Source organism: Chrysochloris asiatica, unplaced genomic scaffold (genome assembly GCF_000296735.1).
Source record: "Chrysochloris asiatica unplaced genomic scaffold, ChrAsi1.0 scaffold00183, whole genome shotgun sequence".
NCBI classification, from domain to species: Eukaryota; Metazoa; Chordata; class Mammalia; order Afrosoricida; family Chrysochloridae; genus Chrysochloris; species Chrysochloris asiatica.
In genome coordinates, this window is record NW_006408701.1 from 2,344,260 (window position 1) to 2,371,823 (window position 27,564).

Sequence of the window (27,564 nt, forward strand, 5' to 3'; positions counted from 1 at the left end):
GACTGTTAACTGCAAGGTCTGCGGTTCAAACCTGCCAGCCACTCCTTGGAAACCCTATACAAGGTCACTGTGAGTCAGAATCAACTTAACTTCACTTAACAACAGCAATTCTTATGAAAGAGGTTAAAATACACCTAGGCCCATAAACCTGCACTTTCATGCACCTCCCTCCATTTAAAGACGGATTAAGATAGACATGAAAGTTATCCTACTTCTACAGACCCACATAAAAAGTGAAAGTAAATATGTCTTTGGCAGGTTGGTATTCTTTATATTGTCACTAGATCACAATTGTATTTAATGGTTTGAAAATAGTGCTGAAACCATTTTTAAGGGTTCTTTGTCTATTCTGAGGAACAAGATGAAGCGAAAAGAATACAGGGAACTGAGAGAAAAGCATATATTTGGTCTCAAACTATTTGCATGTGAGACCGTTTTTGATAGTGAAGTGTGAGTTGTTAAGCTTTATGCTCAAAGGAAATGAGATAAATAGTGCATATATCAGTGATTCAACATTTCAAAGATGTAGCTTATCTGGATAAACAATAATTCTAGGAGTAAAGAAAGACATCGTTAATACCTGAACTTCTGAATCAAAAGAAAAGAGATTCTGTCTTCCATCTCCTCTGCTGAGTTTGTTTAGCTGTTCAGTTTCTCTTCCATACTAAAGTTAAAAATAAAAAAAAAAGATTATGAAAAAGTAGACCAAATATTACTTCATTTCTTTCAAAAAAATATTAAATACTGTTTAAATATATAGTTTATATAAGCTAGCAATCTGACATAGACTGGCTCAAAAATATACCATTCTCCATTTCCAGGAATTTAAGATGCTGGCTTGGTGATGGAGTGATATGTTGCTGTCCCTCTGACCCATGATAAGTTATTGATTAGACCCTTACTGTTTCTTTGTCTTTCATCAGACCAGGGATATTGTTTAGTGTGCTGTACGTATCAAAAAGGAATCCAAGAGACTTCGGATAAGAAGGAGAAATAAACAAAAGAGGAAATACTATCTTTCTACATATCCATCTGATCACCTGGAATATTGCATATAACTGATTCCATCACCTCAGAAAAGACACAATGGGCTGTATAATCTGGAATGACAGAAAACTGAGAGGGGCTATGAATGAAATCTACAAAATCAGAAAAAGCCCAAATCAGGGACCATGCATGTGCTCCTAAAGTTTGGAAAATAGCTTTAAAACTTGTTGACGCTTGAGAGAGTGGTAAATTCCAAAACAAAAGAGGAATTGCTAAATGCATGTAATTTAATCCAGAAAGAGGACTCAAATAAAAATATAAATAGGCTCAACAAGGGTTTAATGGAATAAATGGTCCACACGCTATTATAAATAGAGTTCACCTAGGAAGAGGTATATCCTTAGTAAGATATGCTAGGAATTAACCTCTAAACTTTAAATATTGGCTCATTTCACATGCCAAAGAGGAGAGTAAATAATACATATGCTGTCTGCGCACCAAAATCTTTATGGGGTGAAATTCATATGTTCATACATATATGTATATCTCTAGCTAGAGAAAATATATGATTTGCCTATAATATTAACTTAAGTAAATCATTACACTATTATGTTCATGCACTACGCTACATCAATAGTCAACCGAAAGAAGGATGTTTATTTTATGAATGAGGTATATTAACCAAACTACTTAAGAAGTAGATAGAATTAATAAAGTGTCAAAAACTTAGAAGGACATTCTGGTGTCTAGAAAAGATTTTTCAGATCGTCAGGTGACACTTAACAATTCTGTCTTTAGCAGTGTAACTTTTACAACTTCTACCTCCTCTATTAATTAATTTCCTGTGGCTTTTAACTTAGCAATGATGTTGCCAAATGGGAGTTGAGCATTGCAACTTTGATAGCAAATCCTGCATTGCCTCATTTGATGGCAAATTGCCATAAGAAATACCTTCATCAGCTCCGGATGCATGCTCCTCTCCAAACTGGCCATGATGTTCTCGGCTTTTCCTTGGCTGCTAGTTTCATCATCTGTAAATTCATTAAAAACAGATGTTCCAAACCATACAGACCGCTACTAATCACCTAGGAGGAACTTCTCAACTCTCTCTCCCACCTCTATCCTCTCCTACTAGATTTATTGTAAAGAATCTTTACTGGCCTTGAGAAAATCTGTCATGGATTTCCTATACGTTTCAGTCTGGTTATATTTCACATGTGTCAAAGCCTACACCGCATCAACTCTTAAAAATACCAAAATAAGCTTAGAGACACTTGAAATGAAGAAAAAGGTCAACAGTCAAGATGAAGAGTTCTATATTCACCCTGCACAAAGGACATTTCTGTGGATTAAAGACAAGGGCATCACTTCAATAACGGATCATTTAAAAATTCTGACCTTGTGCTGTTTCGACCGTCTCTTTTTTCTCTTGCACTAAACTGTCGGTATTGATCTGAATAATCTTTTTCAAAGTTATCAACCATTCCTCCATTTCCTGCTCAGTTTCAGCAGCCAGATAATGGCTGTACTTATCAAACATCTTGAGTTCAAAGGCATGACGGCGCATTTTGGGGCACTAGACGGGAAAGAGAGAGAAAGAAAGAAAAAAAAGCAAGTGTTCAGTTAGTTATCCTCTTAATATTAGATTTCATTCGTTTATTTATTTTTACATCAACTCAGCACATATGTGTGTCAATACTTTCATTGAATAATTACTTCTTTCAATAAGCAATGTAAGCTCCAAGACACATCTTTTTGTTTGTTTGTTTCCCTTGGTACTATATGCACAAAACTGGCATTATACACTGCTTGTTGAAGGAGTTCTGGTAGTGTAGTGGTTATGAGTCAGGATGCTAACCTCAAGGTCAACAGTTCAAAACTACCAGCCACTCCATGGAAGAAAGATGAAGCTTTCTGCTCCTGTAAAGATTTGCAGCCTCAGAAACCCTATACAGGGTCACTATGAGTTGAAACCGACTCTATGGCACATAGACACCATCACCACCACTGCCACTGCTTGTTGAGTAAGTATTATCCTGTTAGACATTTTGGCATCCCTCGCATTCAGAAGAGCAAACTATCGCCATCAAACTCAACAATCGTGTTTTATTATTTGTACCCCACATAAAGTTTTGCTTGTATATTTATTGAAATTAAAAACCACCTCCCAAAACCAAATTCAATGTGACCTGGAACAAATCTGACACTTGCTTTCTATCACACCATAAAGTGTATCATAGTTACTTTATTCACATGAACACTAAATTCTAGATACCTCATTCACATGCATAATTGGAAATATATGCTAATAGCTTAGAAGACAAGTTGGTTCATGTGAAATAGGGGCTCACAGTAATAATGTGGAAATGGTGGTGGTGGTGGTGGTGTGCCATGGAGTCAGTTCCAACTCATAACAACCCTGCATAGGGTTTCTGAGGCTGCACATCTTTACAGGAGCAGAAAGCCTTATCTTTCTCCCATCGAACAGTAGGTAGTTTCAAACTGCTGACCTTGAAGTTAGCAGCCCGACTGGCAATCACTATGTTAGCAAACTATCACAAATACTAGCACAAGTGAAAAACTAAAGCTTCCTTCTTTCCTCAAACACAAGAACACATTCTTTTACATTATTGCCTCCTTTGTCATGACAAAAGACATGCTACTCTGTTCCCCTCCCAAGTCGTTCAGCATTAATTAAAAAAACAAACTGGGGGGACTCAAGAATCAAAAATTTTCTACTGCACGGTCATTATTCAAATTCTACCAAGAATGTCGCTCTTCTCATCTTCAAATTATAGCAAAGGATAAAATTAAATGGCTATAATGAGAGATAAAGCTTTAAGAATTTAGCAAAAATTTTGGGGGAAGATCATAAATAGATGGGAAAAGAAGATTTTGGGAAAACTACAAAGGAAGGCCAATCCCGGGTTGAAAGAAGGTAGAAAATCTGGAAATTGTGTTAAGAAAGCTGTTATAAATTTAATAAATACTGTGTATCCATGTAGATCTTTATACTTTTTAAAAGTGTTTTCTCATTTGATCCTCACAGCACGCCTGTTTCATAGGATACATTAAAAAAACAAAAACCTAACTTACGAGTCCATTCTGGCTCATAGCAACCTCATATGTTACTGAGTTTAGCTGTTCTGTGGGATTTTCTTGGCTATAATCTTTACAGAAGCAGATCGCCAGACCTTCTTCCATGGCACCGTTGTATGGGCTTGAACTACCAAACCTTTGGGCTAAGAGTCAAGTACAAATCGTTTGTGTCACCCAGGGCCCAGTAAGTGTACATATACATTATTAATCCTCAGTTTACAGTTCAGAAAATTGAAATTCAGGTAGGTTCAGGATGATGAGTCAGTATCTTCTGACTCCTAATCAGCCCATTGCTCTTCTAGTCCATGGTGTTTGCAGGGCTCTGTAGTAATGGCTCCTAATTCTTGGTCAATCCACTTCCTATTTGGATAGTCTCTCTGTCCTGTGTCTCGCTGTTCTTGGTTCATGCCCCCTGAGTAATTCGAATCAACAAACAACTGTTAAACTGAGGCTGTGTGCGCAGTACTGCTAAGTACTACAAAGGATACAGAAATGAGTTAAGTTGTGGTCCCTGTAATTCAAGACAGAATATGCATCATGAACCATAAATTAAGTGTGTGGGTCAGTGAACATGACAGGAAATAGGAAAGTGGTAGCATAAGGGAGGTGAAGCTTAATTCCACTTGGGAGTATAAGAGTATGGAAGGAAATAGAAAACACTTCATTTCACAAGTGGTATTTGAACAGAGTCCAAAAAAATAAGGTTCAATTAGGACCCTAAGGGAAAGTATATGCCAAGCAAAAACAAAAACAAAAACAAAAAAAGGTTATGAACGTCACATATGTGTGAAACACTGTGGCGTGCTTGGCCTGGAATGGCTGGAACAGAGAATGTAGAAGAGAATGCAAGTAGAGGTGAGGTTTGAAAGTAGGAGAAGGCCAGATCACTACAGGCCTTCACCGTCATGTTAAGATCTTTAGCTCTCACCCCACAAACAATAAATCAAGAGCCAAAAGCTTATGGGTAGGGTAGTGAAGGAATCAATCTATGTCTTAGGAAGACAGAGTAAAAGGACTGGAGCAGGACAACCAATCAGAAAACAAGGTTCCAGGTAAGAGAAGATAAAAGACAACCCCCAAAAAGGGCAGTGAAAATAGAAAGAAGGGCAGAAGACTCAAAATGCACTTTGGAGCCAGGCTCAAAGGGTTTGGCAAACTTGAGTGAGAGTGGGGCATCGAAGAGGATTCCAAAGTTAGTAATATGGATGTTTTGGTTGATGGTAATGCTATTAACCAAGACATAACAGTGTGATGAGGCTCTTAACAGTCTATCAATACTCTCCCTAAAGAAAAAGAAATCAATTAGCTCTATAACCTTACCTGAACAACATCAATGCAGGCGTCCAAGTAGATGCAACCTTTAGATTCTTTTGAATTTTTTTCATCTTTATAGGAATTAAGAATATATGAACCATCAGGAAGCTGAGTCAAGTAGAAATACCGCCTCTTGAATACCTATAGGGGAAAAGCCACCATTGATACCTCTGTCACATATATGTTACCGTTGAACAGTTTCTTGTATCTAAAAACTTTAAATAGCTTGCCAGGGTTTGTATCTGGATACTCTTCAAGCAACCCTGAGAAGCTGTTAGGAATTATAATGATCTTCATTTCTCTTTGAAGAAAAGAAAATTTGAAGCCAAGAGATATACCCTCAGTCAATCAAACATCTAAAACAGAACCATAATTAAGACTGCTTAATACTTTACAGTTTATAGAGCATTTTTATATCTGAATGACCTTTTTATCACTATAGCATCTTTTTTCCATTTAGTTGCATGCCACAGTTGTACTCTGCTAATTGCACTCACACAACCACAAATCCAAAGATATATAAATATGTATGTACACACACATATACAAGGGGGCTTCAAAACTTTTGGATATCTGGAATTAAACAATAATGGAATGTTTCCAAGCCCTACCTGAAGCCCCCTCACAGATACACACTTACCTACACTGTGCCATCATCTCCCCCTCTGAAGGTCCAGCTTAGAATCCACTCACAGGGAAAATTCTGAATGCCATTAGTTGCTTACCAGTTGTTGCTGAATGGCCTGAATTATTGAGATTTGAATGGGTAGGTCCAACGAGACTATGCCATTCATTGAGAGTTAGGGATTCACAAGAGTTAAGGAGCAGCCTATGGAGACACCTCACAGCAAATCCCCCAAGAATGGAGAAAAGAACAAAACTAAGTGATCTGATCTGTTCTACTCTTGCCTCAGATCAGGAACTCTCGAACTGGTGTGGCTTTCAGTAAGTCACATCAAGCAAGCTGTGTTCAAGTACTTGTTGTAGTGCTTATTCCAGACGCAATTCTCCAAGATGATGAGTCTAATAGCATTTTTGGGTCCGAAGACTACGAAATAAGACTCTTGGGGATGATTAAGGAGATGCATTCCTATGTACCCTGTCTTCCCCACAGAACTTTGCTATAGGGTGGAAGCACACCAATTTCAATCACCCATCTGATTATCATTCAGTATGATCCTTGGCTATTTTAAGCACTGTAAGTATGCAAAGTGTATTGCTTGGCAAGATCATTCTTGCAAACTGCTTAACTTCTGGCACAGTATGTGAAACATCAGCAATGTCTTTCGCCATAGCATGAGTAAGCAGGATACAGAAACATGTCAAGGGATGCTTCTTTTTAGGAAAGCCAGTAAAAAGAAATAACAATGCTTGCAGTCGTAGTGTCATTGATTGTTTAAATGAACAACAGAAAATAAACCAGGGTGAGGAACACCCTAACAGGTTAGACTGGTGAATGCTACAGCTTCTATTTCAAGGAGTGGCCATGTGGGCTATATGATATGATCAGAAAGGAGTCCAAGCAGAAAATATTGGTCTGCTTTTTATGAATAGCAGTCAAGTCAAGATTTCTGCCTTATGATACAAAAGTACAGAAAGCATACAGAGAACTCCTCATATCCCGTTTATCCACATTTATGTTTATTAGCGTTATAAATGAAAAAAGTCTAGGTTAATATACAAGGAGAATGTTAATCATAATGGTAACAATGCACGTATTTTTACTTATTTCCACAATGGTTCACATCTCTTACTAAAATGATGGGAACAGAAGACTTAAAATTATGTCATTAGCCCATTTTATCTGATCCAACACTTACTGAGCACTTACATTAGGTAAAACATTGCTTTTAGAAAGGTTATTACAGTAAGTATGTATGAGAGAAATTAGAATACATTTACAAGACAAAAATTAACATGAAAAATTAAACGAGATTAGAATAATTTACATTCTAATGTGGTTTAATTTTTCACGTTAATTTAAATTACCTAATCTAAAAAAGTCTCTAGCTTCAGTGGTACAGTCTGCAGAATCCATTTTCAGGGTTCAGAGCCAAGTAATGGAAAGGGGTAGAGGAAAGGAAAATACAGAGCAAATCTTTGTCTAACATGGGGCCAAATTACAGTCTGCTGAATTTTTCTTTCTTTCCTTTTTTTCATGTACAGCTGCCTAACCAAGCAAAGATGTTTTGTGGCACCCACCACTTCCAATATTAGCAAAGTACACCATCACAACAGAGATGGAAAAGGATCTGAAATTACAGTAAATCACTTCCTCTAATATTGCAATTATGTGTAAAAACGACACTGAGGTAGGTTGCTTATGAATCTGGGGAAAGCACATGGTGAAATAGGCGCAGACGCCTGAAAGCTCTAAGATTCATTCTCATCTGGCTCTCCTGCCAACCAGCAGTGAAACTGTCCTCATGACTGCTCCTTCCTGGGCCTATCTCAGTTGCCGCACTTGTAAAACTATGGCATCAGACCAGACTGTTAATGCTTTTTTTTTCATAATCCACATAAAATTTGACCAAAATTGAACAAATATAGCAGCCTTCCCAGGTGAGCAGTTACCCACCCCAAGCTATTTCCTAACATACTAGAAGCACAGTTTGCACAATGAAGAATCTTTAAATAAAAGTGCTGGTGGGAGCTGTAGGATAAGCACTGGACTGCTAACCGAAAGGTCAGTGATTATACAGGGCTCCTCCAGGTCAGAACTGATTTGACAGCACTTAACAATAACGACATATAGAAATCAGATTCTGACCCAACAACAGATCTGTAAGTTCTCTAAGAGCTGTTTCTTATTCTAATATTCTATGATACGTGTTGTTGGGTTTTAACGTCTAGAAATCTTTATGGGGTCTTTCAAATGAAAAAAAGAAAAAAAGGATACCTTAAATCTAGCACACGGAACAAAAAGAGAAATCAGAAATATAACTTCCCCGACATTTCAAAAATGTCCAATATGTGACTATTTAGGGTACAATTCCACATTCGCTTGCATTTCAAAGAGAAGACAGATGATGAGAAAATGACTATATGGAACAGTAGTATTTATGTCACACCTTTCATTTGAAGGCCCCAAGTCCTTTGTAACTGAGAGCTAATTATTTTAATGGCCCTTGGGGGTAAGGATCCCTATCCCCAGTTTATGTAGAAGCAAATTGAGTGACTATGAGCTCACTTAAGTTCACCCAGGCAAGTCTGGCAGAACTAGAATCAGAGTCACACTAGAGTGACAAAGTGAATCTTGCCTAATCCTCTAATAGTTTCTCATGGAGTTTAGAATAAATTCCAGAATCCTCATCACAGCCTGGAATGCTCTACAGGATCCTGGCATCAGACTACCCCAGCTACACAGACTTATTTAAAATAAAAATAAATAAATAAATAACCCCCATTGTCATTGGATTGATTCTGACTTACAGTGGTCCTATAGGGCAGATTTGAACTGCTTCATATGGTTTCCAAGGCTGGAAATCTTTATGGGAGCAGGCTGACACATCTTTCTCCCACAGAGCAGCAGGTGGATTCAAACTACCAACCTTTCAGTTACCAGCTGAACATTTAATCACTGCACCACCATGGCTTCTCTGACATACCAACTGCTCCTTAAATATCCCACACAAGCTCCTTCAAGGTCTTTTCCTGTACCTTGACCTACAATCCTCTTCCCCAAATATCCAGAGTTCACTTCCTTACTTCTATCAGGTTTTTGCTTGAATGCCACCTACTCCGAGAGGCTTTCTATGATCACCTGCCCTCATCATAGCAACCTGTTTTTCTCTTTTCATATTCTGATTCATTTATCTGTTTACCTATTTACCGTCAGTTTGTGTAGACTGCGAAAGTCCATATCTCACCTACTGCTGTATCTAGATCACCTAGAATAATGCCTGGACTCAAATATTACAAAAGGAATCATGAACAAATGAATAATATACCCAGATTCTCCATTAGTTTCACCCAATAGAATGGAGTCTCTTGGTAAAGTCCATATTCCTGCTCTTTCTTTCCTTTATTATTTTTCCCAACTTCCTATGGAACACAGTTGAAAATTCTCCCCCATACTCAAAGTGAGGAGTATGGATCATGGCAAGTAGCCTACTTGGTGCACCCAGAAGAGGAAAATATGGAGTAAGTGAAAGGCAAAGACTCTCTGGGGTTGAGGATCACTAGGTCTTTCAAAGTTAACCAGGTCTATGTTTGCCCCTCTTGAGCAGGAACAAAGACCTTGCATCATTTAATTGAATCAAACATGGAAGAAAAGCAGGAAAGTTGAGTGCCTGGTATCCTCAAAGCAGGAAATCCTTTTATCATTTTATATAACAAATCTCAAGAGTATTTATCTACATGTGTCATCTATCAACACATCGGTTTCCATTGAGCTGACTTTGACTCGTGGGACTCCAATGTGTGTCAGGGTCGAACTGTGTTCCATAGGATTTTCAATGGCTGCTTTTTCAGAAATAAATTCTTCCTCCGTACCCTCTAGATGGACTTGAAGCACCAACCTTTCAGTTAGCAGCTGAGCACATTAGCTATACATACCAGCTGTTGTTAAGTGCTACTGAGTCAGTTCCAACTCATTGCGACCTTGTATAAGGGTTCTAAGGAGTGACTGGAGGGTTTGAACCACTGACCTTGCAGTTAGCAGTCCAATGCTTATTCTACAGTGCCACACTAAGACCTAGATGGACATTATTTACTAAATAACATGAACCAGATACCCTGAGAAAGGATGCTCCAATGTTTGATCAAGTAGGTGAGCCAAGAACAATATGGAACTGGGATGGAGGGAGATTTAATTTACTACTATCTCCAAAGTAAGAGAATGGAAAGGTCAGCAAGGAAAAAGAGAGAGCAGAATAGCAGGAGACATACTAGGTCTCAGAGTGACTCTAAGCAAAGAACAAAAAAATAATGGGGAAGGAAACCACAAGACCTTATCAGAAAACTAGGTCATAATTATTTACACCAGAATGTCAGAAGCTTCATTCTATTTAAGAATCCCTACCACTAGATTAGTAATCTAATGTATCACTCACCTCTCTCCACCTTATCATTTTATTGTCTTACCAAATGTTAATATACTACATAGGCCTACCTGCTGGGAAACTTGTAAAAAATCCAATGTCTGGGAGTTGCTTCTGACTTATAGCAACCCTGTGTACCAGAGAACTAAACAGTGATTGGTCCTGTGCCATCCCCTCAATAATTATGATGTTTGATCCCATTATTGCAGCAGATTTGCCCAATACGATTAACCATCCTTTGATTTCTTGACTTCTGCTCCCATGGATGTTGATTGTGGATGCAAGTACTATGAAATCCTTGACAACTTCAAGGTTTTCTCCATTTATCATGATATTGATTGGTCCAGCTGTGAGAATTTTAGTTTCCTTTACATTGACGTGCAATCCACAGTGACAGCTGTAGTCTTTGATCTTCAGTGGTATTTCAAATCCTTTTTACTTTCTGCAAAGTTGCATCATCTGCATATCACAGGTTATTAATGAGTCTTCCTCTAATCTTGATGCCAGTTTCTTCACATAATCCAGCTTCTCGGATGTTGTACTCAGCATACAGAGTGAATACGTATGGTGAAAGAATACAATTCTGGCACATACCTTTCTTGATTTTAAGTCATTCAGTATTCAATTGTTCTTTTCCTAAGCAATTCCATCATTTCTGGACATGGGACTTTTCTTAGGCAATTTATTTTGAAGCAAAGTCTATTAGGGGGAGTCTGTAATACAGCTTGCAGATTGCAGAAGCAATATTCTATCTGACTGATTTCATAATGTCATGGCTCGGCTCCAACTTTCAACAACCCTCAGTTACCTGTGTGATCAAGTACACATGTCTGATTCTGGCATTCAAGGCCCTTCCACAATCCTACTAGTAAAATAACAACTGCTAAAGTTGACCACTTACGGTGGTACAGCCTGTGACTAAATGCTTGCTTCACCATTATACAATTTACTCCTCCTAACCGATCTTGTGTGGCAAGTACTATTATCACCCCCATGTTATAGAGGAGAAACAGAGGCACCAGAAAACACCAAATAGCCAAACCAAGTTTATCTCCCCTAACTACCTGACTTCACCTCACATATATGCCACCCTATAAATACTACCTGTCCTATTACCTCTCCTTTCCTATTCCCTTTTTTCTAGACAGAGTCATTGGGTGGTGGGGATGGAAGAGAGTATAAATGATTAACATGCTTGGCTGCTACAAAAATGTTAGGGGTTTAAGTCCTTCTAGAAGAGGCCTGGCAATCTACTTCCAAAAGATTAATTCCTATTAAGCACAGTTCTACTCTGGTACATGTAGAATTGTCAGGAGTCTGGATCAACACAACCAACAACTAGTACTGGTTCTCTGAGGCCCAACCTCCTTTAGGAAGTCTTCTCTAACCTTAGGCCACTTGGTCTCTGTATTGTCTTTAAACAATTATTTTTACTGTGTGTGTGTATGTGTGTGTGTGTGTTACCTCCCCAAGTTGAGTTTAAGTTTCACATATTACCCTTTTCTATATTTTCCAAAAAGCTAACACCTGGTACTAACAAAATATTTAAAATCTATGTGATGATAGATTTGTTGATCTCTACATTGCTATGGGTTGGAACTGACTCGATAGCACTTAACAACAACAACAACAGTGATTGACACACAGAAAGACAGAAAGCACTCAGTAAATAAATAGCTTTTGAACAGTAGTAAATGAATGAGAAAACAAAAACAGAATACAAAATAGTGAAAAATCCCTTGAATGTATCCCATTTGTTAACTGAGAGAGTTTCGCATACTTTAGAAGAAAACTGGACTCAGGTATCAAATATAAGGAGTCCTGGTGTGGTGCTGTGGGTTAATGCGCTGGACTGCAAAGTCGTTTTGAATTGCAAAGTTGGCGGTTCAAGCTCACCAGCTGCTCCTCACAAACCCTATGCAGGGTGGCTATGGATCGGAACCAACTCGTCGGCACTTTACTACAACAACAACAAATCAAATAGAAAGGATTTTCTCTTCTCTTTTCCCCCTAATAAACATAGTGACCTTGGCCTTTCAGCTTTCTTAGACACAAGGCTCTTTTGATTTGTTGTTCTCCCTCTTCTGTACCAGTCAAGGAATCAGTAGGGGCTTCTGGACTCTGGATATATAACAAATATCTCTCTTTTGTGCAAATTGTATATAGATATATGAAAGGGCTCTAGCAGTGAGTCATACATCAAGCACTTGAACTTGCAACCCCCAATAACACACAAAGACCAAGGCACTTCAATGTTTAATTGCTGAGGATGGGGAGGAGGGAGCTAGAGGAATGTAACCAAACTGAGCCAAGAAGATGCCTAAGGGTGGGTGTCCCAGGAGTTGGCCACGAATCTGCAGTTTTGTTGTAGCCGCTGTCATGAAAAACCAGTGAGGGAAAAACCAAAAAAAGTTCCCTCAAGACCTGATTCTTCCTTATTCCATTTATCACCCATATCCCTTAGGAAAAATGGTTCTTAAATACCAGGAGAAGGTCATGTTCAACATCATAGCTATCTCATCTACAGCAAATTCCTTCAAGGATACAGAAAGATGCTGAGGAATGCAGACGTCTCTAGCAGCTACTTTAGAGTGAATATAAATGAATAGGTTTCTGTTCAGATTGGAATTTTTGTCCGAGGACTCATTTTTTTTCTATATAATATCTGAAACTTCAAATACTGTTCCAGGAATTGAAGACTGGCAATGAGAGAGAAGTGCTGTCCTTAGCTGGAATGACAAAGTAAGGATAAGCAGGGCATATCCCTGCTCTAACACGAACATAAAGAATAAAGCAAAATTACAAGCTCTGAGTAAAAAATGGTCACAGTGATTCTCTTCATCGCAGGCAACCAAAAAGAGCTTTTGCAAGTGCTGTCAGCATCCTACTCAGTAAAAGACACGTCTGTGCATGTGAACTTGGACTTGTAGCACAATGTACGTCACTAATAGCTCTCGGCACGCTGGGTTCCTTGGGGGTAGTTTTTCAACCAACAGTGGGATACTCAGCAAACACTTCTAAGAAACTAATGACAATTGCAGAAAATCGCTCAGACTATATAATGTACATATTTAAAAAAAACATATTGGTTGACATTTATGTAATATGTGATTTGCAAATTGGGGTACCATTTTTATTAAAAAGTGAAAATGTTCCCCCAAGACTGCTGATATAATAATTTAGCCTAAAACACAGTTTCTAGTCAGAACTTGGAGTTTCTGTTTTGTTTGTTGTTTTTCTGTAAATACATTTTAATTTTTGTCACTATTGAGAGTATACACGACAGAACATACATCAATTCAACAATTTCTACAAATACATTTCAGTGACACTGATTCCATTCTTCAAGGCATGTAACCATTCTTACCTTCCTTTTCCTCCTTAACACAGACTCACTGCCCCCTAAGGTTCCTATCTACTCTTTTGAGTTGTCGCTGTCAATTTGGTTCCAGAGAGATAGATCTTAAAAGAGCACAAGGCTCAAGGCAGACATTCCTTACTGGTTAAGCTAAACTATTGGTTGAGTAAAAGATGATTTCAGGGGATATTTCTAGTTAATATTTAAAGATGCTCTCTGGGCAAGAGTTTCAGGAGTTCATCCAGCTTCCATGGCTCCAGAAAGTCTGGAGGGCCATGAGGATTTGAAACTCTATTTTGCACTTTTCCCCTTTTGGTCAGGATTCTTCTCTAAAATCTGTGCAGATTATATTTAACAAGTGACCAGAGTTGAGAAATTTATACATAAGGGAAGACATGAAAATTTCTGCCATATATATGGGACTTTATAATCTTCCAATTTGAAGAATCCAGCTCAGTTCCTGTGCCAGCTTCTCTTTTCCCTAAAGCCAATCACCACTGACTTGGATGTTCTTGCAAAACTCTCTGGCAGCTGGCTAGGCAGGGTTAATTTTCAAAAGCAGCCTGAATATAAATTACTTTAGCTACACTATTTATATCACATTAAGCCATGTGGATCCTTTCTCAAAAGACCTTACAAATACGAGTCTTTTCATTCCCTTTTATCAACTGGACTTTTCTGAGTCTCTTCTAATCTTCTTCCATTCATTGTTTAGTTTTTGCATCCTCTCTTATGATTTTATTTCTCTCTTCTTTGCTATTAAGTCCCCTTAGTCCTAATAATTACAATGCTCAGAAAAGGCCTCAAACTTGTAAAAAGCTTAAAGTTGTTCATAATTTCAGCCTTTCCAAAGAATTGATTCTATATATTACTTTTTTTTTTTTTTGAAGTTGTTAAAGTCATTTATTTTTAAAGAAGATTATGTTCACAAGTACTGGGGCTTAGGACTCCAACATATCTTTTTGGGGAATACAATTCAATACAGAATGGAGGGTGTTTTTGCAGGAGATTAGCGCAATCTGACTTATTTTTAAATTTGAGATATGTTCCATATACTATAAAATTCACTCTTGTTTTTTAAAATAGGTACCAGAATCCAAGTTTAATGAGATTATAAAATTAGCTGTTTGCTATAGAACAGCTGTTTTATTGGAGTCTCTTCTTCAAAATTCTGAACTGGTATATATTATTAGAATATTAACTTTAAGCAAAAATTAGTCATAAAATTAGGTTTGAAAACATCCATAGTAATTTTTAACCATGATGTTTTTGATTTTTTAAAAAGTTTTATACATATTACTTTTAACTCAGAAATTTGTACTGAAGACCTTTAATGCATATTCTAAAAGGTACCAAGCTGGTCTGTTTGCATTCCCTATCAATCCCATGTACTGCCAGAAGAACAAACCAATCTGTCTTGGCAGAAGTACAGCCAGAATACTCCTTAGAAGCCAGACAGCGAGACTTTTTCTTAGTAACTTTGGATGTGTTATGGAAAAATCAGTCCCTGGAGAAAGATATCATGCTTGATTAAGTGAAGGGTCCGTGAAAAAGAGGAAGGCCCTAAAGAAGATAGATTGACACAGTGGCTGCAATAATGGGCTCAACCCTACATAGAAACAACTGTGAGGATGGTGCGGGACCAGGCAGTGGTAATTTCTGTTGTACATACGGGTGGCTATGAGTCAGAACACCTCGCTGGCACCTAACAACAAGAGCTGTGGAGATATATCTCTCGTCTTTTCTTGCCTAGGTCTACCACACAAAATATCTGTACTATACAACTGCTGCAGTGGATGAAGAAGAAGGGGACTGTACAACCAGCCTTCTCAACTCCTAACAGCATCAATCCCGAAGGGATCTGCAGGCCAGTGTCTAGCCATAGTGCACTGAGGAGATTCACATACAATAGCTTCTACAGGCTGCTATTTGCCATGGATTCATGATTAATACTCAAATCCTACTATCATAGTTCAGTGCAGTGACTTACTATAGATGGCTCTCCTATCCATAGTCTTTGTAACTCCCACACACAAAAGAGTTTTTGTCCTAGAGTGATTAACTTTTCAGCCTAGGAGCGGAGGTCCCTGGAACCATCAAGGGAGAAGAGCGGAGAACGGGACCCTACCCAGAGAAGCCTGAGATGGAGACAGAGACGATGATGTGGAGAGATGGAGCTGTTGGGGATTTTAGACCCAGAGAGGGAGAGGGGCTGTGTGCTGATGACCAGGGGCAGGCTTGTAGTGTATACCCTTTGGTTGGTTGATGATGCATGGAGGGGATTGTAACCATAGCAATGAAACGATATACAATAGGATGAATGTAAAACTAATGTTCTCCCATGTAAACTATCACATAATTCACAATAAAACACTAAACAAATTTTTTTCATCTTAATAGGTTTAAGGTAAGAAAAGATGGGAGAAGATGCTGAAAGGATGATACGATTCAGTTGTGCTAGTTAACAGAGTTAACTAATGTGGGTTCAAAATGAGCCGTCTCAGAAGCAGGAAGAGGGATCAAAAAGAAAGAACAATCAAAAAGAAAGAACCTGGAGTTGGAATAAGTCCTTTGGACCCCAAGGTCTCTGAGCATTGAACCTCCTTGACCCAGGGACAGAAAGCTGTGGCACCAGAGGAGTGGCAGAGGAGCAGCAGCAGCAGAACCAAGAGCCAGAGCCTGAGGCAGAACTGTGGGCTTCCCAGCCCACGGGGCAAGACAAGATGCTGGCAGAATAGGGTGACTCCAGGCACTAACTGGGCGGCCAGGTTTGCTGACCCATGGAGCTAGAACCGAGTGCCTTTAGGCTGAGGCTTATGGGGACATGGTGTGCCATGTGGGCATTTATCAACAACCCTAAAAGTGCCTTGTAATATTGGCCAGGCAGAGAGGCCTGCCTATGGGCAGGACTGAGGGAAGGCTGTCCTGAAGTGGAACAACTATGGCCTGAGCATTTCTTACCCTGAATTTATAGCCTGTTAACTTCCCTAATAAAACTCCTAACTGTGACTATGATGTCCCAGTTCTGTGTGGCTACTGTAATGAATTACCAAACCCAGCTGAGCAGAGAGTGCTGTGGGAGAGATGGCTGGTTCACTGTGAGTTGACAGGCTGTCAAAGCTTGATTTTCCAATAGAAAGGATTCTTTTCTCTCAACTCTGCAAGCTCTGGCGCTATAGTGTTGATTGCTAAAGTTTCCAAAGCTTCCCATTCATCCTAGCAGGCAGCTAAAGCAAGAGTAAGACTGTCATCAGTATCAGTATCAGTTATAGCACACCAGAATCATCCTCCCATTTGATTATGAGATTCATTTATACTCTTCAAAGATTAACATGGCAAATTAGCAAATGCATAGAAAGTTTCCCTTTGGAATGTTTTACACACTCTGAGACTCACTTTTTCTGCTTTTGCCTTTCTCAGCTTTCTAAGAGCTAGATCAGCTGATCGCACCCCCTTCACACTCTCCCTTTAGGTTTAGCCTTTGTCTTTTGCCTGAGTCAATCCAGACTTGATTGGCTCAGAAAGCAGAAAGAACTTCTATAATTCCCTACCCTGGAGCAGGACAACTAAGAGTACAAGTCCAATTCCCCAGTGTACTTCAGTTCTCAGGCCTGGCCTTCCAGCTTTGGTCCTTATGCCAACTTCTAGCCTGGTGATTACTAAACTGTTACCCATGCCCAATCCTCCACCTGCTTGACACACACATGACTTCTATTTATATAGAAAAAGAGAACACAGAAGAATTATGAACATAACCACTCTAAGTTTTTACTAATTTCAATAATGCTGAACTAAAGAAGAGTTAACACACAATTTTTACAGGAAAAAATAATCTGGACAAAATCTGATACTTTTACCAGAATCTGGCTAAGCCTTTTTCCTCTCACCTATCCTGGCTGAGTCCTGGTGTGGCGCTGTGGGCTAATGCGTAGAGTGCAAAGTCATTTGAACTGCAAGGTCGGTGGTTCAAGCTCCTTGGAAACCCTATAAAGGGTCGCTATGGGTCGGAACTGACTCGGCAGCACTTAACAACAACAACAGTGCTTATGAAAAGACGCTGGTGGGCTTAAACATCCAACCTTTGGATTAGAAGCTGAGCAGTGTCACCAAGGAGCCCTGATTGGAACCAACTCATAGCGACCCTGTACAGGGTTTCCGAGGCTGTAAATCTTTACGGGAGCAGAAAGCCTCATCTTTCTCCCGTGGAACAGCTGGTAGTTTCGAACTACTGACCTTGCGGTTCACAGCCCCATTCATAACCACTACGTAGCAGGGATAAATTAGATCCATGGTGGTGTTGTTGTTGTTGTTAAGTACCAGTATCATGGAGTTGGTTCCGACTCATAGTGACTCTGCACAGGGTTTCTGAGGCTGTAAATCTTTGATGGGAGCAGAAAGCCTCATCTTTCTCCCACGGAACGGCTAGAAGCTTCTTCGAACTGCTGACCTTGAGGTTAGCAGCCCGATTCGTAACCACTATGCTACTAGAGCTCCTTAAATGAGATCCACAACCAGAGACAATTCCCAAACCTCATTATGGCTTTTTCATTTCAAATTCTTCCCTATAAATTTCAGAGCTGTATCATATATTGTGACCAATTTGGTTTACTATTATTTTCTTTCCTTACTGGTTGGTGGCAGTTATAAAAGAAGTAACTATTTTTATGGTATGTGAATGATAAATGTCTCAACTGAAAAAAGAAAAAAATCTAGTGGCCAAATTCTGAGCCCAAACCAACCCCACTGCCATCGAGTCCATTCCAACTCATAGCAACCCTATATAGGATTTCCAAGACTGTAAATCTTTGCAGCCTCATCCTTCTCCCTCGGAATGGCTGGTGGGGTTGAACCAAGTGTTGTTGTTGTTGTTGTTAAGTGCCGTTGAGTCTGTTCTGACCCACAGCAACCCTGTTTAGGGTTTCCTAGGAGTGGCTGATAAGCTTGAACCGCCGACCTTGCGGTTCAAACCAAGTAGCTGGAGATAAAGAGAGGACAAGCAAAGAATCTTACTCATTGGCAGCAGAGCAACAATTAGCTGTGTGCTGGAGGCTTGGAAGCAGGCTTGCAGAATGGGCCCTGGGTTTAAAAGATTACATATTTCTGAGTGTTTTTGTGTACAGCAAAAAAAAGAAGAGAAACAAATATTGTTAAATGATGATGCATGGAAGGGATTTTAATCATTGCAATGAAACAAAGTAAGATAGGATGAGTGCAAAACCGATGTTCTCCCATGTAAACTAGTGCAAAACCAATGTTCTCCCATGTAAACTATCACTCAATTCACAATAAAAGTATTAAAACAAAGTAGCTCCATTCTTCTTCAGTCTTCCTTATTCATTGTACAGCTTTCAGATTCATAAGATGAATGAAAATACCCTGCCTGGTACACATTAAGGCCTCAACAGATTATTTACCTTATCACGTGTTTAAGTGCAGGAGACAGAGCTAAACATTCAATAACTTTGATTCATTATTTTGGGGCTTGAAACTGAAAATGAGAACACTAAAAGGAAACTAGCAGGTGAAATACTAAAATTAGAGTCTTCCCTTGGTAGACACCCGTGGGTTTTTTTGCATGGTGTTTCTTGCATGCCATGGGAAAGATAGAATGGCCTTCAATACTTAATGGAATTGTGAATCATCCTCAGTGAAACACATGATCTTATATTCAATCTCTGAAACCACAGTTTTATTTGGTATCAGAGAAAAAATTATTTTTCTGCTCAGAATCATCAAATAGCTTGTTATTTTTCCCTTTGTGTTTTAATGGTTGTTTATGGTCTCCTGAACAAAAGCCAACCACACAGCCAAAATATTCTAGGCCCTGAACAATTTTATACTTATCTATGTTTCTATCTTTGTCTTGCACAAACCCAATATTCTGGCCAAACTACAGAACATTCTAACTAGGCTATTCTGAAAGCACTAATGTACTGTTTTGAATAGTAGTTAATTTGGTACATCTCTTATCTAAGCTGGAGGCTATTAGAGGCCAGGAACCCTACCTTAGACATCCATATATTTCCCCAGCATGTACTAAGCACCTAATTGCTATTTGCTAAATAAATGGGTTACCGTACCCTTCTACTCATTACATTTATTTCCTATCATAGGAACCTTTGATGTCCTTTTTCATTTTCCAGAGCGATTTTCTTCATTCATCTGACAGTCTCCTTTTCAAAGTTCATGATTCAATGATTCAGAGAATAATAATTACAGTTCTCTAAAAAGTCGCACATCTGATCTCATACTGAGGTTTCCGATTTTTTTTATTTCAATATACATCTGCTAGAAGGAATGTGTTTTGTTTTGGTTTTTGGTGGGGAGCCTAGGGCTGATTTGAAACTAAATATTGTTTCTAGACAGGTTATTTATGGCAATATCCTTAAGTTAATGAGATAGCTATTTCCTACCTTCATGGTAACCGGGATGGTGCTATTTACATTTGCTTTATGCAACCAGCCTTGTTTTATCACACCACCCTTCTGAGAACATAAAGACGATGAGTCCTGAAACAGAATTAAAACCATCAGTAAAACAACAGCCAGCCAGTCATTTAATCAGTGAAGCATTTAAGTGACACAGTACTAGGTCTTTCCCCATCTCCCAATTAAAGCACAAAGTCCCCTTCTCCTACAACAATACCTGTCGACTACACAATGCAAGGTTCTGTGTGGTGCACACAGTAGGCACTCACAAGTCATTGAATCATCTTGGATCTTTTCTGGGACAGTCTCCTGCCTTATGTAAACAGTCAAACGACACTGGGAAATGTCACAGGAATCTGGACCATCTGTCCCAAGAGGGATCAATCAGGCAACAGAATCCACATGAATCACAGCACATGCCCAAATGCAGGGAAAGCAATTCCACAAGCTCATCCCACAGGTTGGGGGAGAGGGTACATGTTTGTATCAAAATCACCACTCATTTCACTAGACTGTTCCTAAATCCCATTTGGAAATGCAACATTAAAAAACAACAACTACTTTAAACATTCTGTTTGAAAGCTGGCCACAGATATTAGTAAATAACTGAAACCACTTATATTCCACTCATCTTTTCTCAAGGAATTCCCTTTGGGATCTCTCTCACAGAAGTGACCTTGAAGAAACCAGTGCAGTTGGCCCAGAGCCTTACCTCATCTTTCTCACAGTCTTCATCAATCTCAAATACATGATTGGGAATCTTTTCTGGTCTCAGAGATTTGCTGAAAATGCAAAAGAATTGTCTTAGACACTGAACAGAACAGAGGAACAAAACAAAGCAAGATGAGTGGACCTGAATCTTTCACATCCACAAGAAAACGTCAAGACATAAGAGAGAGAAATCATTTTCTCCTTTTCAGCTACAGATTTTCCTCTCTGATTAATTTTACTGCCCACCCTGCTACCTTCCCACATGTGTGGTGGTGGTGTGCCATGGAGTTGATTCCAACTCAGCGACCCTGTATAAGATTTCCACAGCTGCAAATCTTTAAGGGAGCAGAAAGCCTCATCTTTCTCTGACAGAGCAGCTGGTAGTTTCAAACTGCTAACCTTGAGGTTAGCAGCCAGCAGCAAAGAAAAAAGTAAAACCATGTAAACCCATGCCTAGTCAGGGAGAACAGCAGTTGAATTGGAATGTGGGCCAGACCTGATATCTTTTACCAGGTCAAAAAGCAAAATAAGCAACAAAGATGTCCTTCAATAGGTGAAAGGATAAAAAGAAGTATGGTACATAAGTACAATGCCTTTTTATTCAATAACAAGAAACAAGATATCAAAATATAGAAAGGCATGGATGAGTCTGAAATGCAAACTGCTAAGTGCAAGAAATGGAGTCCTGGTGTGGCGCTGTGGGATAAAGCGCTGGACCATAAAGTCTGTTTGAACCACAAGGTCGGTGGTTCAAACTCACCAGCTGCTACTTGGCAACCCTATACAGGTCACTGTGAGTCAGAACTGACTCAATGGCACTTGACAACAACAACAAGTGAAAGAAAGGAATGTCCTGATGTGGTGCTATAGGATAAGCACTGGACTGTTAACCACAAAGTCATCGGTTCAAATCCTTCAGTGGCTCCTCGGAAACTCTGTTTACAGGGTTGCTCTGAGTCAGAAGTGACTCAATAACACTTAACAATAACAAGGGAGAGAAAGGAGCCCTGGTGGTGCTGTGAGTCAGGTGATGACCTGCTAACCAAAAGGTTGGTGGTACATACAAACCCACCAGTTGCTCTGCGGCACTCTACTTCTGTCAAGATTTACCGCCTCTCGAAATCTTTATGGAGCAGTTCGACTTTGTCCTATAGAGCCACTATGAGGAAGAATAGACTCAACAGCAGTGGATTAAGGGAAAGAAGCCCGTTTGGCTCGAGCTATACACGTTCTGGAAATGCCAAAGCTAGAGAGACAGGAAAAAGTGGTGCCAAGGGTTAAGACGGAAAGAGGATGGATAAACAGATGAAGCACAGGACATGCTTAGGTAAGTGAAACGATTCTGTCTGATACTGTAATGGTGGACACATGACATTATGCATTTGTCAAAACCTGTAGATCAATACCACAGAAAGAGTGAGCCATAATAAAAGGTATGGATTTAATTACTATTAATGTTATCAATTACTGGCTCATCAATTATAACCCATGTATCACAGGACTGCAAGATACTAGTAAAAGAGGAGACTGTGTATGGGGCGGGGGTGAGCAGGAGGTAGACAGGAACACTGTCCTCTCCGAGGCATTGTTCTGTAAGCTTAAAGCTATTAAAAGAAGAAAGTATTTAAAAAAAAAAAAAAAAAGCAACAGGGTATGATTCTGATTCTTCCATTTGCTTGCTGTCTGACCTTGGAATGATCCTTTTAGCTTTTTAGGGCTGTTTACTCCCTTGGGAAAGTACTTTGAAAACTACAAAAAGTTACATGACTGTCTTATTTCTCCAGTATTCTTTCCCAAACATTTTACATATATTACCCTGTGAGGTAGGATTATAGATGAGGAAAAGAAGAGAGGGAAGGCACAAACAGGTTGAGTAACTGGCCCAAGGTCATTCGGCTAGTAAGTGACAAAAATCAAGTCTGGCCCCTAGACTACTCACAGCAGTCCTTTAACCCAGCAGAAAGAAATGATAAAAGCATATCCCCCTTTGTGTCTTTTAAAAAAGCCAAAAGCATGCTAAATCAAAAGCAACAGGAAGTAGCATTTTAAATATTATCAAATCAGTCACCAAAATGAAGACTCAAAACAGGAACTAGATTTAATAAAGAGCATATCTGGTAACTTGATATTGCTAGTACAAAAAAAAGAAAGGAAAAGAAAAGAAAAACGCTGATGAGACAACAAATAATTAAGATGACAAATCTTTTTAACAACAAAAAAGAGCCCTCCAAGCTGATACAAATACCACATGTACATGTAATTATCTCTATACCTCTGGGTGGAGACAGATCATACTACCAGAAACAGGAAGCATTTACCAGTGCTGTGTGCGTAGACACTAAGAACCAATGTGCTAGAGAGGCAATGGCAGATCCTAAAGAATGACTGGCAGGCCATATATTGGTTGTCTGCAGGAGTACTTTGAGGGCCCACCATGCTTGGCAGTTATTGTCCCAGAACTGTCAGTTAACAAGATTAGTTTTCAGCATCCATTCAAAGTTTAAGTGGCAAGTTACAATAAAACATGCTACAATCAGAACGTCTAAAAATTTTCTTCAATGGATAACCAAACTGTGGTGTATATATATACACCATGGAGCTATCTATAGTTAGCCACACACAAAATGAAATCCTAATACATGTGACATAACATGGATGAACCCTGGAAACATCATGCTGAGTTAAATAAGTCAGACTCTAAAGGACACATAGTAGATTATCCAATTTAACATGAGACATTTAGGGCAGGCAAATGTACAGAGACCAATGTTTATGAGTGGTCAACAAGAGTAGTAGGAAGGGGGAAAGAGAGAATCAGATTAAGCAGGCACTGATGTGTGCGCATTGGTTGTTCAAATGATTATATATTCCTGAGTGTTTTTGTGTACATCCAAAAAACAGAAAACAGAGGGAACAGAAGCAAATACTATTCCACCCCCCACCCACCCCAGAAGCAAATACTACTGAATGATGATTCATGATGTACGGGATTGCAATCATTGCAATTAAACGAAATAGGTTTAGTGTAAAACCAATGTTCTCCCATGTAAACTATCACTCAATTCACAATAAAAACTTTAAGAAATTAATTTTTTTCCCCAAGCAATGTCCTAGGGTCAAATTGAGCTAAATACTTTCTGACTTTTTAGTCAACACCACTGGAAAATGCTTACTGTATTATCCAGAATTAAAGAAAGATTATTTTATGATCAATGTAGATGCACCAGATCCAAAAATGTGAGCTTGGGCATTTTGGAAAGAATTTTAATGAGCAATGTTAAAACATACTCGATTAACCAAAATACTCCATTTACCAAACATGCTGGTTATTTGAGGTTTTATTTTATTATAAACTATAACAGAGAGGTTTAAAAAAAGTTTAATAGTTCTTCTATTTGACTATTTTCCTTGAATTCTATTCTTACCATGGCAACATTCGAAAGTCCCCGGAGAAGTCTTCATATTTGTAGTTTAGTACATGCCAATCTGTGCTGTAGGTTTTAATACACTAAAAGAAAATAAGGATCTTTAATTTCCAATATAGGGAAAATACACATATACTTACATTTTAAAAGTCTGGTAATAAGCTGACAATTTTTAAAAAATCATTTGAGAAATTTTGGTATTGGGTTCTTCCCTTAAGAAACAACTGGACTTTCAAATTCATGTGCACTTTTGAAAACTGATTTTAATATCCTGAGAGTATTCCAATCCTAAAGAAAAAGACTAAGAGCAAACTCAGGAAAATATTTAAATTGTAACTTCTATATCACATTATGTAGATTTGTTACATAGATCAGTTAAATTATAGTGGTTTTATTTTCCATGTACACTAAAGGAAAAATATTTTAAACGTCCGATTAATATTCCGTAGCCTTTGGGCATCTTACCTCTTTAACAAACAGACTCTGGGCTCTTTTCTCAGCATCTTCTGGTACTGTGGACTGCACTGTTCTACGCTGTCGACTTATCATTGAGATCTAGAAGACAAATAACACTTTTGCTCTAAGAACTGATTTGGAAAATGAATTTCTTTTCTTGAAAGAAGTGCTTGTGAACTCACAGAGAGATCTTCCATTGGAAACATAAGTAGGTCTCGGAGAGGGTCACTGAAAATCTGGGTTCTTCTCTGGATGACAACATTCTCATAGTCCAGGGGCTCCACAACTTTGGTCTTTTCCTTTTTAAGAGAGAGAGGAACAAAGGGTACTTGGTCAAAGCCACAACAGATACATTTCTCTCCCCTAAAGATACTATACAGGATTGAAACCATGGCAAGGAAACGATATACGATAGAATGAATGTAAAACTAACATTCTCCCATGTAAACTATCACATAATTCACAATAAAACATTAAAAAAAAAAAAAAGAAAATATACAGGGTCGCTATGGGTTGGAATCAACTCGACGGCACGTAACAACAACAACAAAAATACTTTGGAGTCCTGGCGTGGCACTGTGGGTTACTGTGCTAGACTGCAAAGTTGTTTGAACTGCAAGGTTGGCAGTTCAAGCTCACCAGTAGCTCCTTGGAAACCCTATATGTGGTTGCTGTGGGTTGGAACCCACTCGATGGCACTTAACAACACCAACAACAAAGATATTTTGGAGTCCTGGTGTGGCACTGTGGGCTAATATATCAGACTGCAAAGTTGTTTCAATTGCAAAAGGTCGGTGGTTCAAACTCACCAGCTGCTCCTTGAAAACTCTATACAGGGTCGCTGTGGGTTGGAATCAACTCGACAGCACTTAACAACAATAAAGATACATTGGAGTCCTGGTGTGGCGCTGTGAGCTAATACACTGGACTGTAAAGTGGCTTGCACCACAAGGTCAGTGGTTCAAGCTCACCAGCCACTCTTTGGAAACCTTATACAGGGTCACTATGGGTCGGAATTGACTCAGCGGCACTTAACAACAACAACAAGAGAAAGTACTATTAATGATAAGCGCTTAAATAAAGCAGATTCACTAGAGAGATATTCTCCATACTTAGATGCACACACCAAACACATACACACACACAAAACAGTCTTGGCTAAAGACAGGAATTCTGGAAATACAGCATTGCATTCAGCTTATTTGTGTGTCTTTAAAATGTCAAGTACGAGTGATCTGTTTAGAAATCTGTCCACTGAAATTTCCTGATTATGTACTACTCATTGGGTAACTGACAGAGAGAAAAGGAGTCAATATGCACATGCTATTCTGTAGCAGGTACAGTGTCTAAAGACTGTGTCAAAGTCCAACATAGTTGGGGCTACCATGAGTAATGGAGACAGATGTGTGAGTCAGTGGGTAGAGCATGAAAGGGTGAGGCTCTAGGGGGACAAAGTCAGTAGATCCCTGATGGGCATCCAGACAACCTAACCATTCACAGTAGGGTCCCAGCCTGGGGCTAAGGATGCAAGGGGCAGGGTCAGTGACTCTGAGGCATTCAGTATTGGACTTCTTAATAACAGTAATAACACTGACTGCACCCTTTCTTTATTGTAGGCACTGTATTAAGTGCTTTCTGTACAATTTCTTTGGAAATATTCATAATAACCCAATGAAATCGGTTAGTCATCCTCATTTTACAGTTGAGGAAATAAGACTCAGACAGGTTAAGTAAATTGCCTGCCCTCAGAGTTGGCATTCAAACCTGTACTAGAAGATTCTGTTCTTTCCACACTACACGACCTTTCATTCTGGCAGAAGTGCATGAGGATACTAATGTGCAAGATACAGAACTTAGACTAGGAACCCACCAATTACTTCCCTGCCAGTTTTCCTCCTTTGAACTTACTATGATCTGATATGCTGTGAATTTTACCATTGTATTTGAAGGCAGAGATTTATTTTCAACGCACTCACTGCTGTAACCTAGTGCCTAGAACATGGTAGACATACAATCATTAATTGCTACAGGAACTTTGAGACTTTCCGATTAAATTGGAGCCATGTCTAAACACACTATTCTAAACCAAGTTAGGTATATATTGTTATAGTTGCTAAGTCCATCAAGTCGGTTGCAACTCACAATGACCCTGAATAGGGTTTCCGAGGAGCAGCTGGTGAGTTTGAACCACCATCTTTGCAGTCAGTAGTCCAGTGCTTATCATACAGTGCCACACCAAGACTATAGGTATATATTGGTGATTTCAAATACATTTTTTAACTTAGTATTTCTTAATAGCTATCATAAAAGACAAGTAAACAAAAAGTCAAATTCATAAAAACATAAAAATAGAATTAGGGTTGTGAGCTATTTCCAACCACATTCACCAAACTCCTGTCCATCTGGATTGAGACTTGGTTGGCCAGCAGTATGGCAACACCTGGGGGCTCCTGGACCCAGAGGACTAGAGTAGAGTGAAGCGTCCAGCTGATAGGAAGTGAGGGGAGATGTACAAGAACACCCATACTTGCAGATAGCACCCATTTGACCTGGCTTCAATGGATGGATGAATAGAACTCGACTAAAGGAAGAAAGAAGAGGAAAAGTAACAAGAGTAATCTACCACAATTTGATGAACTTTACCTAAACTTATGGATGTAGTAGCTCAAAAGAGGGAACAAATTGTTACAGTGAGGATCATTCCCACCCCCTCGGTACACAGGGTTGACAGGGATGGGCAACTT

At 39.1% G+C, this 27,564-nt stretch overlaps 1 protein-coding gene across 1 annotated transcript in view; it reads right to left on the reverse strand.

The window, feature by feature from the left end:
* DOCK11 (dedicator of cytokinesis 11) overlaps positions 1 to 27,564 on the reverse strand; it is a 280,134-nt gene that overhangs the window by 146,677 nt on the left and 105,893 nt on the right. The window contains exons 3-11 of the mRNA XM_006872109.1: positions 25,003 to 25,119; positions 24,830 to 24,919; positions 24,365 to 24,447; positions 20,941 to 21,010; positions 20,214 to 20,309; positions 5,407 to 5,541; positions 2,386 to 2,563; positions 1,939 to 2,018; positions 581 to 664 (exon numbers count right to left, since the gene is read on the reverse strand). Of these exons, the coding sequence (XP_006872171.1) occupies positions 581 to 664; positions 1,939 to 2,018; positions 2,386 to 2,563; positions 5,407 to 5,541; positions 20,214 to 20,309; positions 20,941 to 21,010; positions 24,365 to 24,447; positions 24,830 to 24,919; positions 25,003 to 25,119 (933 nt within the window). The remainder of the gene's footprint in view (positions 1 to 580; positions 665 to 1,938; positions 2,019 to 2,385; positions 2,564 to 5,406; positions 5,542 to 20,213; positions 20,310 to 20,940; positions 21,011 to 24,364; positions 24,448 to 24,829; positions 24,920 to 25,002; positions 25,120 to 27,564) is intronic.